Consider the following 15,561-nt stretch of genomic DNA (forward strand, 5'->3'; position numbering starts at 1 on the left):
CAAAATCAAAATAAATTAAAATAAAATATAGACTGACCATTATGTCCCATATCAACAGAGGACCACGAGGCCAATAATGGTCATGGAATCGCTGCACAAATTGTCGCCATGGTGAAAAGATCGAAGTACCAATACACCCTCCCTCCTCCGATCGATCCACCAGTGCAGAGGATTTGCACGGCGGTGGTCCTTATGCAGTGAAAAATAAACTATAGAACAGACAGCACTCTAGAGCAGAGCCACACCACTGACATACTGTAAGCTGAATCAGCTTATATAGAAGAAAAAAGGAAAATAGATGGCGACACAGGCTTTGCTAAATTAGCATATCGACCCATTACTATTGAATTATATTAAATGTTGACGAAAGTTAAATTATAATAAAATGAATAAATAATAAAGCATTCATTAGAGGCAGCAACTTGCAATTCCTCCATAATTGCATGTCGCTGCCTTTAATGAACGCCTAATTATTTATTCACTTTATTATAATTTAATTTATGTTAATATTTAATATAATTCAATGATAGTATATATTTTGGCTTCATATGGAGGAATTGCAAGTTGCTGCCTCTAATGAATGCTTGATTATTTATTCATTTTATTATAATTTAACTTTCGTCAACATTTAATATAATTCAATAGTAATGGGTCGATATGCTAATTTAGCAACGCCTGTGTCGCCATCTATTTTCCTTTTTTCTTCTATATAAGCTGATTCAGCTTACAGTATGTCAGTGGTGTGGCTCTGCTCTAGAGTGCTGTCTGTTCTATAGTTTATTTTTCGCTGCATAAGGACCACCGCCGTGCAAATCCTCTGCACTGGTGGATCGATCGGAGGAGGGAGGCTGTATTGGTACTTCGATCTTTTCACCATGGCGACGATTTGTATAGCGATTGAAATGCAGCGATTCCATGACCATTATTGGCCTCGTGGTCCTCTGTCGATATGGGGCATAATGGTCAGCCTATATTTTATTTTAATTTATTTTGATTTTGTTATCGTTTGGTAGTTCTTTTAACCCTCTTTTGGTGATATTTCACGTCTTTCGGAACTGGTACCTCTCGGGGGGGGTACCGCTAAATTATTATATAATTGGCATTATCCTAAAATTTGTATAGTTTTTATTAATTCGGATTTAAAACTCGAAATTATACAAGGGTTATCGGGCTACTATTATGTCTATCCTTTTTTTCGTTTGTTTATTTGGGTTATTTTTATGTTAATTTTCGCTCTACAGTTTTTGCCATACTGCTGGCTTATGTTTTATTTAATTTAAAATATTGGATATATATATATATATGTGTAATTAAATTTTCAGATTAAAGTTATTTATTTTTAAACAGTTTGCTGACTGGTACAATATTATTTCATTATGAATAATATACTCAGCGCTCAGGGCTTTTTTCTAGTAGTAGTAGTAGCATGTGATGCAAGAAAGCAAGTGTATGAGCTTATGCAGCATCAGCCAAAAAAAAAAAAAAAAAAAAAACACACCATTCCCTCCAAATGCCTGTCCAGTTCCTCCTTAAATTTATTTCAACCTATCAACTTCCACAATGACAGATGGAAGTTTGTTCCAACAATTAACCACCTGCTGGCTAAAGGCAAATTTCCGCACATCTATTCTGCATCTGTCTTTTCTTAATTTGAATTTATTGCCCCCTTAGGTTCGTAATCTGAACAAGTGGAAGGATCCCATCAGAATTCAGCATGCTCAACCCATTCAAGGCCTCATACACCTCAATCAGATCACCGTGCAGGTGCCTAGTCTCCAGCACTGCAATTTGCAGAACTTAAGCCTCTCTTGGTAAGAGGATCCCTTCATTCCCCTCACCAATCTTGTTGCCCTTCTCTGTACATGCTCAAGTAAATCTACAACCTTCCTAAAATGAGGCTTCCAGACCTGTACGCAGTACTCAAGGTGTGACCTGACCATTGCCTTATACAGAGGGACAATCACCTCCTTCTCCCTGCTAGCAAAATTCCTATATATCATTGACAAAACCCCATGACCTGCCCTGGCAGCCTGTCTGCGCTCAGAAAACTTCATATCTGACTGCACAATTACTCCCAGGTCTTTTTCATTTTCTACCACACAGTTGGTACGTTTCTCTGGGGTTACTTCTACCCATATGCAGTACTTTGCATTTGTCAAGGTTAAACTTCAGTTGCCACTTCTTAGCCCATCTGCCCAAATTATCTAGATCCTGTTGCAGTAGCACACTGCCATTACTGTCATTAACAACCCTGCCAACCTTTGTATCATCTGCAAACTTTGACATTAAGCCTGATATACCTTCATCAATATCACTGATAAATATACAAAACAACAGTGGACCTAACACCGAACATTGTGGGACTCCACTAATAACATTAGTCCACGAAGAGCAGCACCCATTGATTACCACCCTCTGTCTTCTCCCACTTAACCATCCTTTTATCCATTGTAGCAACTTACCCTTAATACCACCATTCTGCTCCAATTTGTACAATAGTCTTCCATGCGCAACAGTGTCAAAAGCTTTCCTGAAATCCAAATATATGATATCAAAATTATTTTTTGCATCCAGTTCCTTTGTAACCACATCATAATATCCTATCCAATTTATCAGACAAGACTTTCCCTTAACAAACTCATGCTGTGTCTGAATTATTGCTGCAGTCTTGTCTAGATGATCCTGCAATGCATCTTTAACCAGTGACTCCATTATTTTACCCGGAACAGAAGTTAAAATAACTGGTCTGTAATTACCCGTGTCACCCTTCGATCCCCCTTTGTGAATTGGGGATACATTTGCACATCTCCAGTCCATGGGAACCTCCCCTGAGTCTAAGGATGCTCTCATAATTATGGCTAAGGGTTTGCTTAGTTGCTTTGCCGCCTCCTTTAATATAACTGGATAGATCCCATCCACCCCAGGTGCTTTTCTTATATATATATATATAATTAAATTTTCAGATTAAAGTTATTTATTTTTAAACAGTTTGCTGACTGGTAAAATATTATTTCATTATGAATATACTCAGCGCTCAGGGCTTTTTTCTAGTATTTTGAAGTACACATACACACAAATAACAAAAATGGCTAAGCATTCCTGAAACTATTTAACTGAAATTGGGAAGACTGTTTCATTCAATAGAGGAAAATATTTGTGTTTACTATCCTGTTGGAGCATTTCTGTCCCCTCCCCCCAAAGTAACACAAAACAGTATTTTTTTGACACCAGAAATTTTCAATTTTTCTGTGCAAATTTTTCAGAAAAATAACACAGAAATCCTTAAATCACAAATAACAAGTCTTAACAGTGATACATTAAAGTTTCAGGTAGTTGCCTCTAAGTAGAATGCAAGTGATGAAACCAACTAAATTTATTTTGAAGTGCTGCTTTGAAAATAAATTCCTGTTTCAGATCTACTTACTTTGAGTAAAATTCTCTTTTCTGTAATAAAGGTTATCAAAATCAAGAACTCTGTTATAATTATGCACCCAACTTTGAATACCCTGTTGAGGACATTTAGTGTCAAGTATCTCATCAATTGTATGGGTTCAAAATAAAATTAAGTATTTTTAGTATTTAAATTTCCTCTCCTTCCCTGGCCAATACAATAAAATAATAAAGGTCAAGCTCCTTAAAGAATTTGCCTATAAATTTTGTGCAAGCAATAATTAATTAAACAGGAAGGTATCTTTAATAAATAAAGTCAAATTAAATTAATTTAATGCATTTCATTTTCCTAAAGTTTAACATCTTTGCATGAAAAACTGCATAGATTTAGAATATATATATAATATTAATTTGATATAAACAGGAAATAAAATATATAAGGAGAAATTTAAAAAAAAAAATTAAGAAACAAATACAGCATAATATAAATATTAGGGCAAAAAGTAGATCCCATAACTGAAATACATGAGAGCAAATGAAAAGAAATATAGTGACCATGAACCTATCTCTTTAGTGGCTTCAAAATTTATGTCTTAAGGTCTTATTTGATTTTTTCGGCTTTTGCTCTTAGTATTTCTATTTAAATTTTACAGTTTCATGGTCACTATATTTCTGCTCATTTGCACTCAGATGTTTCAGTTATTGGATCTGCTTTCTGTTTTAATATTTATATATATAGAAATTACTCTTTTAGCCAATGTAGTAGTATAAGAATTTTTAAAATTTATGGGTTCAGGAAGATGAAAAGTTAAGTTTAAGTACAGTGAGATACCAGTGAACCTGTCTCAGTGTAACTACCATCCAGTTTAGATGTAAAAAATTTAAAATGGAAAAATTAAAATAAAATAATTTCATAAGAAATTTTGCCAAACTTGCACTAATCTGTCTGGCAAATCAAAATACTTTGTGCTTCCATACTCTATGGTAGCGTTTCCCAAACTGTGTTCCATGAGATGTGAACAAGTGTTCTGTGAAAAATCATAATTAATAATAAAAAAATAATAATAAATTTTGCATATCTGTAGTGTACACCACTTTTGTATCATTATAATTTTTAACATAATAATCAAATAGACTGCAGAACACTTTATTTTGGTGGGCTTTTGCATAGAGAAGTATGCGTAGAGGTAATGAATCTACGGAAAAGTAGCAATGTAGTGATCTAATATGCCATTCATATGCAATTTAACTTGGAGTACACAGGTTAATGGAGAGGAGGAAGGCAAACTGATATCATAACTAAACTCACTTCCTCGTATACATTTTTTGGCTAAGGTAAAGAAAGCCTGCACGAGAAGCATGCAAAAGTTCAATGAAATTACTGGTAAAAGTACTTTGCCGTAACCGCATTTGTATTGTTGCTCGCTCGGTAAACAGACGGTGGGTGTTATTGGTCTGGAGTAGAAGTTGAATCCCATGGGAGCTTGAAACCCTCCTGAAGTGAAGGGGTGGTAACCTGACCTTTTTTCTTTAGAATCACTAAATGAATTAACTAATTGAATCAGAAACAGAGTCATATTGGAAGTTCTAGCGTCGTAAAAAACGTCCGTAATGAAAAAGTTCACCAGTAAACTTTTTTGAAGTTTGCCATGCTTCTCGTGTGGGCTTCCTTTGCCTTTTTTTTTTTCTTAATAAACAATTTATCCACTAGTCCACCAGTGATTCTAAAGAATCAAAGTCAGGTTACCCCCTCCACTTCGGGAGGGTTTCAATCTCCCATGGGATTCAATTTCTCCTGACCGATAACACCCACCGTCTGTTTACCGAGCGAGCAACAATACAAATGTCGTTAAAAGCAAAGTACTTTTACTGGTAAATTTCATCAAATTTTTGCATGCTTCTCGTGCAGGCTTTCTTTACCTTTGCCCATTTTTTTTTTGATAATTATCAGTATTTTGAAATATTATTATTAAAATAAATGACCATGGATTTGTGGTTGAAAAAAGGAACTTTAAAATGAGAAGCAAGTACTTCTAGTATTGCAACTGTGGTCGATGAAAATGAACACAATATTATCGCACTTCAAAGTGAGGATGAAATATCACAGCCTTTTGTTCCTGAAAAATCTGAAATGAAAAAACAGGAACAAACTAATAAAAGACCAAAACGAAAGTATGATGACACTTATTTGAATTTTGGCTTTACATGTGTTGGAAATAAAGATGCTCCTGATGCACAGTGCATTGTATGTAATAAAATATTAGCAAACAGTTCTTTGGCTCCTGATAAACTTGTGTTTCGTAAAAAAAAAAGTAAAGTAAAGTGCAGCCATTATCAACCCACTGCAGGATGGAAGCCTCCTCAACAATTCATGCTGAGGGAAATAGACCATAATCTGGCACGCTGGTCCAGTGCGGCTTGGCAGATCGACCGTATTCAGCAGTCAGGGGCTTGAACCCTGGTCTACTCAAAGAGCGCGTGCTACTGCACTCCTGCTCCTGACCATTCGGCTACGGAGGCCTGTATATATTGTGAGATGATTGAACAGTTCAATCATCTGAATTGAACGGTTCACCTAATCTCACATACTTAATATATATATGTATCATGCTTCTTTTTGGAAATATATATATATATATTTTTTAATTCTTGGTGTTAACCTCAACCTTCTTAAAATTATACAAATGGCACTTAGCTAGCCAGAAAGGTTAGATAGTGCTGGTGTAAGTATTGGCTGTTAATGGATATTTCCATTATTTTTGAAGTGTTAAAGTAAAAGCAATAAGATGTTTACTTGATAAGGATTTATTAGCAATTTATCTGCAGCTATTAGTATAGATAGAAAAGGGAAATAGATATTTTTATGTCAGCCAGGTGGTGATATATTCTTACCTTGAATGGCTGCTAGCACAGTTGTTGAAAAAACTTGTAGGTAGAAGGAATCTGTTTTGTAGAGATGGGATACATTTAAATAATAAAGGTGGTGCAAGTGTATACATATAAACAACGACCTCTGGAAACTAGGTGAAAGCCAGCTGTAATCAGCCTTTCTGCAATAAGCAGGGCTCTGCTGTAGTCAACTTTCTCTTCCCAAGCATCTCGTGAGATGCATGATGACTCTTCCTATGATTAAAGCCGGCCCCCTTTCAAAATCGGCCATGTGGTAGGCAATGGCATACCACCACATTATCTTATGCCACAGAGACCACAACAAAAACAACTCCAAAAACTGCTGTTAACCAGATCCTGGATGCCACTGTGTGCCCTGCAAAATTAAATTTAAGAAAGAAGAGGGTAAACGTGGCCACATGGAATGTAAAAAGTTTAAAAGAAGGCAAGATGGATATGGTCATCAATGAAATGGATAGGTATAAAATTGACATTTTAAGAGCAACTGAAGTCATGTGGACAGGACAAGATCATTTCAAAACTGGAAATGACCAAGTAAAAGAACATAGTGTCACTGTCATTTCGAATAAGGAATGTTCAAGGTCTCTTCTTGGATACAATCCTATTAATAGTAGAATGATGACAGTTAGACTTCAGATCCAGCCAGTAAATCTCAGTTTTAGTTGCATATGCACCAACATCAACATCCACAGACGAAAATATGGATGTTTATTATGAAAATCTCCAGTCAGCTCTTGATATGGTCCCAAAAAAGGATGTTTTGATACTCATGGGTGATTTTAATGTAAAAGTAGGCAAGAACAATTTCTTCTAGTCTGGAATGTGGTAGGTTTTGTCTTGACACTAGAAATGAGCAGGGTGAAAGTTTAATTGAATTCTGTCATCTGAACAGTCTTGTCATATGTAACACCTGTTTTCAGCAGCACCTGAGAAGGCTCTACACATGGAAATCTCCTGATCATAAAACAAGGAATCAGATTGATTATACTCTATGCAGCAAAGGTGGCATTCCTGTGGTAATCACAGCAAAAACACTTCTTGGAGCAGATTGTGGCAGTGATCATCAGCCACTCCACATCGTGCTGAAGCTGAAAAAGATCATGAATAAGGTTTTCCCTAGACAATTGGATGTAGAAAATATTCCAAACGATTATGTGCTTGAAACAGGCAATCGTTTTCAAGCTCTATTAGAACTAGATGACGATATGCTGCCTGAGGAAATGTGGGAAAATACAAAAAGCATTATTAAGGATTCAGCAAAAAGACACATTAGAGAAAGGTCAAAGATCAGGAAGCCTTGGATTACAGAAGCCACTTTTAACCTTATTGAACAGAGAAGAACTGCAAAAGCCCAGGGTGTACAAGGAAACGAAGAGTATCAGGAATTAAGCAAAGTCATTAAGTGCTGTTTTAGCCAGAACAAGCAGGATTATATCGATTGAAAGTGTAAAGAAATCGAATACCACAACAAATGAAACAACACTAAAAAGATGTATGATGTAATTAAGTCCTTAAGACAAAAGTTCTGACCAAAACTTAATGTAATTAAGGACTCCAAAGGGGAAATTTTAACAGAGGAGAACACAATCAAAGGAAGGTGGAAAGAATGCTGTGAGCAGCTCTTCCGAGCACCTGCTGGCACTAATGATCTGCCACCCCTTTTTCAAGGGTGTGGTCATGAACCAGTACCAATGAAGGAAGAAGTCAGAAAAGCAATCAGAGAACTAATGTGTGGCAAGTCACTTGGAATTGATTAAAGCTACAGGTGTGAAGGGCGCCGAGTTTTTTCATAAAATGATTGTAAAAATTTGGAAAATGGGATGGTGGCCATCAGATTGGAAGAAATCAATTTTCATCCCCTTACCAAAAAAAGGAGATCTGAAAATTTGCTCAAATTACAAGACTATTAGCCTAATTTCTCACACTAGCAAGATTCTTCTTAAAATCATATTAAACAGAATCTCAAGAAAACTTGAAGAAGAAATGCCAGAGGAGCAAGCAGGTTTCAGAAAGGGTAGAGGGACCAGAGATCAGATCTTAAGTCTACGACTGATTATGAAAAATGAAAAGAATTCAATGTTCCAGTCGTTTTGTGTTTTACAGATTATGCAAAAGCATTTGATTGTGTTCAACATGAAAAACTATGGGAAATGATGACTATTATGGGTTTCCTAATCCACATAATTCAGCTGATTAAGCTACTGTACCAGGAACAGGAAGGAACTGTGAGAAAGAATATGGGAAACACAGACTTTTTTCACAATAGATAACGGTGTCAGGTAGGACTGTATTTTGTCACCTCACCTTTTTAATCTTTATGCTGATTTGAAGCTTTGGAAGATTTAGAGACTGGCATCAAAATTGGAGGACTTAAGATAAACAACCTTCTTTATGCAGATAATACTGTGCTAATTTGTAATTTTAAGGATCATCTTAAAGAAATTCTGAGGAGAGTATGTGAAGCAAGTAAGAAAAAAGGAATTGTTTCTGAATGTGAAACTACTACTACTACTAAGTGTGTAAAACTAAAATTATGGTGATTAGTGATAATCTCGGTTCCAGTAAAGTGAAGGTTAATATGCAAGATATCGAAGAAGTTGATGAATTCGATTACTTAGGGTCAAGAATAAATAAAAATAGTGACTACTCAAAAGATGTAAAGAGATGACAGGCAATTGCTAAAATGTTGATTGCTGATCTGATAAAATTATGGAGAGATCATGATCTGCCCCTAAAGACGAAACTGAGAATCATTGATTTGTTAATTTTTCCAGTTGCCACTTATGGATGTGACAGATGGAATCTGAAAAGAGTTGACAGGAAGAAAATTGAGGCATTTGAAATGTAGTGTTACAGGAGGTATTTCTTACTTGGATTGAAGAACAAATGAGTGGGTATTGAATAAAATTGGCAGGCCTAAAATTCTTCTTCATAACATCAACAAAAGAAAGCTCAAGTTTTTTGGTCATACAAAGGGTACTAGGAAAGTTTTGCAATACAGCTTTGTTTATTTAATTTTTTTAAAGTAATTTCCTCTACATTCAATACACCTCTCCATCCTCCAAAACAAATCTTTAAACCAGTTCTGCCAAGTTTCACTAGGGAGTAAAGCACACTCGTTGTCCCAAGCCCGTAGAAGGTCCTCATCACTGGAAAACCGCCTCCCTTTTAGCTTCATTTTCACATGCGGGAACAGTGCAAAGTCGCAGGGAGCAAGGTCTGAACTGTAGGGAGGGTGCTCGAGAAGTTTCAGTCCTGTCGTGGTCAAATATTCGGCGCAGGCTTTGGCGCGGTGAGCTGGAGCATTATCGTGATGGAGGTACCAGGTGTCCATTCTTGTCTTTGGCCGCAGGTTCTTCATAGATCCAATGACTTTAGGCAGGCATTGTTCAGTATACCACTTAGCTGTGACTGTCTTCTGCGTGTCCAAAACGACACGTTCCACAATTCCACTCGATTTGAAAAATACAGCTATCATTTTCTTCTTTACAGATCGGGATTTTCTGACAATTACGGGTGTGTCGTCATCATCAAAGACCCAAACTTTGTTTTGAGCCTTGGTCGGCAGATCGTAATAGTACAGCCAAGTCTCGTCACCTGTCACGATGTTGTTCACATACCGAGATTGTCCCTTATCAAACTTTTTTAACATCTCCTGGCACCAAGTCACACGTCGTGTCATCTGCTCTTCAGTCAGTTGATGCGGCACCCAGAGAGAACAAAGTTTCTTCACGTGCAAATGATCTTGCAGAATCGAACGAATTGCTGGTGCATTTAGGCCCAAAGTATCCTCTATCTGTTGGTAGGTCACTCGCCTGTTTTCGTCAAGCATTTTCCTCACAGCAGTAACGTTTTCCTCCGTAACTGACGTTCGTGGCCTTCCCGGCCTCTCAGAATCCTCCAGAGTGAAATTTCCCCTTTGGAATTCTCTATACCACCTGAATATCGTTGTACGATGTGGACAATCATCATCTAGTGCAAGAGTCATTTCTTCTAAGCACTGGTCTATGGTTAAACCACACACGAAATTATACCGCAAAACTGTCCTTATCTCATTTCGTGACCACGATGCCATCGCAAGCACTTTACACTCTCACTACTAATGAATAACTGAGCCCATCGACTTGGCGCGGCGGCTACTATGCACGTATGAACATGTCTGAACATGCAGCAACAAGCAGCTTCCTGTGATTCATTGTTGCGTCATATTGCAAAACTTTCCTAGTACCCTTTGTATAGTAAGAAGGGAAAACTTTCTGTTGAAGAAGAGGTGCACAGGAAGACCTCCAACTACATGGAAGGATGGGTTATAATTTCAGGAAAGGAAATTACAATGGCTTAAGGTGCTACATGGCCTCTATTAATTGGGTAGATATCTCACAGAAGCCTTGAATGCATATATACCATTAAAAAATACTCCATGAGGAGGATTCCAAGTTGGACGAATAATGTGGTTGCCAGAGTACTTGAGCAGAAAGAGACGGCACGAAAAGTTAGAGCAATAAAAAGTACCGAAGCCTATAATAGTTACAAATTGATCTGTAAGAGTGCCACAGAAAAGGCAGATTATGAGAAATCACTGGCAAAGAGAGCAAAGTATGGGGATAAAGAATTCTTCACATATATAAATGCAAAGAAGAGAAGGACAAATCATATCAAACCCTTATGTAATGGATGTGGGATAGTATTAGATACCCTAGCTGATATTGCAGATGTACTCAACAGTTACTTTGCATCAATATTTACAGAAGAAAACCCTTTATGTCAATGGGAAATTATGGGAGTGAAGTTGAAAAATATGGAATAAATGATATTGAAATTTCACATGATTATTTAATGAAAAAACTTTTGAGCCTACTGAGTAAGGCTCCTGGGGTTGGATGGCATATATACGCTATAATTTTAATTGAGGCAGCAAGTGAGTGCATTGAACCATTAAAGCTAATTATGAGAACATCACTGGACTCACTACAGATTCCATTCAATTGGAAAAGTGCCAATGTATCGCCAATACATAAAGGTGGTTCTAAGAGTGTAGTGGGAAATTACCGACCGGTCAGTCTAACTTCAGTAGTAGGGAAAATCATGGAGACAATGAATGATCAAGGGTGAAATTCAGGATCATTTAGATAGAAATGGAATTCTGAAGAATATACAGCATGGTTTTGTAAAGGGAAAATCATGTTTAACAAACCTGGTTAGCTGTTTTGACAGGATCACTCATGAGCTGGATTTAGGGAAGAATTTCGACATTGTTTTTTTAGATTTCAGCAAAGCATATGACTCAGTCCCACATGAATGATTACTTTATAAGATGGAACAGGTTGGAATTACAGGGAAAATCCTTAAATGGATAGCAGGATAGCTTCAGGGAAGGAGGCAGAGGGTTGTGATAAATGGTTATTCCTCAGATTGAATTAATGTAAGAAGTGGGGTTCCCCAAGGATCAGTATTGGGACCACTGTTGTTTTCGATTTTCTTAAATGACATTGATGAAGGGATAGAGGGTGTGATGTCTAAATTTGCAGATGATGTAAAGATCAGTAAAGCAGTTAATGATCACTGCCAATCACAGCTTGTTTTTGACCATCCCTGAAGTCACAGTGACGTGACTTAGATAGACTTCAGGGATGGTCAGAAAAGTGGCAGCTATGCTTTAATAATTGCAAAATGCAAGGTCTTACACCTGGGGAATAGTAACCCCAAAATAACTTACACACTTGGTGGAGTTTAACTAAAGTCAGTAGCAGAATAAAGGGACTAGGGAGTTACATTACAGTCAGAAATTAAGTTCTCCAAGCATTGTAGACGGGTTGCAAAGAAGGTTCATGGTGTCTTATCGAACATTTTCTAGTAGAGATAAGGAGGTTATAATCCCATTATATAAAGTTATTGTTAGACCACACTTGGATTACTGTGTTCGTGTGGAGACCTAAAAAAAGACATTGAGCTTCTTGAAAGGGTCCAAAGACAGGTAACTTGCCTGATGAGATCGGAAAAAGGGCATCCATATGAAGAAAGACTTTGAATATGTGGGTTGCAGAGCTTGGAAACTAGGCACCTTAGAGGAGACTTGATTGAGGTGTTTAAGGCTCTGAGAGGCAAAAGTAAAATGAATGAGGATGAAATTTTCACGGTTATAAATGATTCTAGAACTAGGGGAATTCATGTTACGGTGGGAGATGTTTAGACTGGATTGTAGGAAGTTTTATTTTAGCCAGCAAGTTATAAATTACTGGAATACATTGTACAGGAGGAGGGAAATGCATAGGTTGCCTATTTCCTTTTCTTTTATTATTTATTAATTATTTATTTTATTTAATATTATTATTTTACTTTTTTTTTTTTTTTTTTGGCTGGTGCAGCATAAGCTCTAGGCTTCCTTCCACAATATGGCCATTACTACTAAATCTCAAGTTGAGATAAAGAATGAGCATTTCAAGTTTAAAGTAGAATGACGAATACAAGTTTTCATTTCTAAAGATATTATTTCAGTGATACATCAGAATAAGTTTTAAATTAAGTTACTTTGATAAATGCTCTTCAAGAAGTTTAATATCTAAATTCAAAACATATCTATATTATATTATTATCATATCTATAATCTTATCTTTAAAAGAAATTATGTCTTGTATTAATATACATCATTTCCACAATCACTTAATGCTATTTATAATGTTGATATATATGGATTTCATATATTTACTATTAAATTTAATTATATCATATCTGTAAAAGACTAATATAACTGAAAGTATTATTGTGTCTAATTAAAATTGTAATATTCTTAAATAACTTGGATGGGAGAGTAATTATATTTTCAGAATGCTACTGTTTGAAATAATTTTTTTTATTATTAATAAATGTGTTTTTAGATTATGTTGTGCATATTTTACTATCTGCTTCTTTTTGGTAAATGATATTTACAAAAAAGAAGCAGACAAGTATCACATTAAGCTCAATTGTTGGAATACCCTTTTACTTAGTATTGTGGAGGTGGATAGTCTGAATAAATTTAAGAATGGTTTGGGACAAATTACACACAATTGTTGGTAATATCTGTCTTTTTTTGTGGACTAATGTTATCAGTGGAGTCTCCCAAGTTCAGTGCTGGGACCATTGTTGTCTTCAGTATTTATTAATGACAGTAATCAGGGTGAGCTACTGCAACAAGTTCTAGGAAAATTGGGTCAATGGGCTGAGAAATGGCAGTTGAAGTTTAACATTGACAAATGCAAGGTACTGCATATGGGTAAGGGGGGAATTTAAAAAAAAAAAAAAGAAAATTGGAAGGGATGGGAAAAATGAAGTGGATTTTTTTCCCCTTCTCCCTTTTAGCTTTGCTTTCTTGTATCACAATGCCAATACTAATAAATACATGATTGTTCAATGCTAAATTCATATGCTTGACTTATAACAGAAATAGTTTTATTTATTCTAATAAAGCATTTAACATTGTCTACTTTAATTATTTATGTTGTGATATGCCTTATTATAATATAAGTGATTAAAGTGGACACATGGTAGGTGATAAAAAAATTAAAACATATGTAACTGGTACAACTGGTTACATATATAATTATGTGCACACTGAACTGATATGTAATAAGTTTTATCAATTATCATATTCTTGAAAATATACTTTTAAATTATCCAAATTAAATGCAGTAAAAATGAGAACATGCTGCTGAATTCAGACACAAACAGTGACTACTGCTAAAGCAAGATGTTTATAAATAAGATTAAAACTTAACTGAAAGCAAATTTAGAAAAAAAAAATAAACTGAAGTTACCTATGAATTAAAAAAAAAAAACTATACAAAATGAAGAAATAAAAAACATTATCCATACATGCAGGTGAGGTGACAGCTATCATTGCACTATGTCACAATTGTGACCAATATGTCCTACAGATCATGCAAACTGTAAAGCTGCACACAAGTTATGGGATACAACAAAAAATTATAATGCAAAGGCTATGACAATATAAATAAAAATTGCTAAACAGAATAAGAAGTATTAAGCATGCTTACCAGAGGTAACTCCTGGAACAAAATTCCATCAAAGCAACAGGTGAAAAGAAAAAAATGGAAGGCATTCACAGATGACATGCAGGGAATACCATTGTCATAATATTACGCAGTCATGCAAGCAGCACCATGTCCTTCCATTCTCTGCAACTGTAGAACTGGATGGAGAGAAACAAGTATCATTAGGCTGAACTGTGGTAGTCTTGTTCTGTGAATCTTGGTGGGACAAACTCATCAGCAAATCTGGACCTCTGTCCTGACCTGTATCTAGTACAGTGTTCCTACTATTATATTTTCTAATGTCACTATTATTGCTATGGATGCTAGTCTTTTGACTATGTGGGTTATTCACATCTGAATACCATTCTTCTGAAGAAGAAGAATGGTGACTGATCAGCCGACTAGAGTGCCAACTAAGTGACAACTTGTTTGAATCAAAATCTTCATTTAACACTGAACCACTATGTTTAGGAGAACTAATCTGATATACAAAATCATTCATTGTCCAATAAACAGAGTCATCCAGCTCACTTTGACTACTAAACAATATATTTGGGATCAATTTAGAATTGTGAATTTTACAGGTTGGTTGCCATAGCAGGGAGGCTGAGGTAAGGGGAGGAAAGCAGGAAATACTGTGCCTACCTGTTGATGGAAGAAGCCTGAACCAGAGTAATACAGGCTGAAAAAAAAAAAAAAAAAAGAATAGCAAAAGAAAGTTATTAGATTATTCCATAGTAATTTTAATAATTATAAATGATATAACAATCTCTGAATTTTAGAAAAAAAAAAAAAAATCACAAAAAAAGTATAAAGTTACATGAACAGAACAATATAACTTTAGATAGATTCAGCATGAAATTAGCAATTTTACATTAATTCAAATATTCTATGATTCAATTTGAGTAATGACTAATTTAGGAGAAAATGTTTCAGGCCCATTGTATACTTATAACCACAAGGTATACATCAATTGCTTAAAGTAACAGTGAAAAATAAAATAAATTTACTTAGCATTGTTCTATCAGAGTGTAAATGCTAATTATAAAATAATTATTCTATTAATATATTTAAAATAATGATTTAAAGTTTATGATCAAATAGTAATAGTTCATTTAAATAAACCTCAATAATTTTAATCACTTGTACAAGGCTTGACATCAGTCTGTAATCATATAAAAAAAATTACACAATCCATGGATGTAGTCAAAATATTTGATAATGTGGAATA

The 15,561-nt window shown here is 35.4% G+C and overlaps 1 protein-coding gene across 2 annotated transcripts in view; it reads right to left on the reverse strand.

Moving 5' to 3' along the window:
- The window catches only part of 5PtaseI (inositol polyphosphate-5-phosphatase A), a 400,034-nt gene that overhangs the window by 13,785 nt on the left and 370,688 nt on the right, over nt 1-15,561 (reverse strand). The window contains exon 15 of one of the 2 annotated variants that reach the window (XM_090385499.1): nt 14,976-15,012. The exons of the other annotated variant lie outside the window; for it this stretch is intronic. Coding sequence (XP_090241625.1) covers nt 14,976-15,012 — 37 coding nt within the window. The remainder of the gene's footprint in view (nt 1-14,975; nt 15,013-15,561) is intronic. 2 annotated transcript variants of the gene reach the window in all.

Source organism: Mastigoproctus giganteus, chromosome 11 (genome assembly GCF_048544385.1).
Source record: "Mastigoproctus giganteus isolate SK-2022 chromosome 11, ASM4854438v1, whole genome shotgun sequence".
NCBI classification, from domain to species: Eukaryota; Metazoa; Arthropoda; class Arachnida; order Uropygi; family Thelyphonidae; genus Mastigoproctus; species Mastigoproctus giganteus.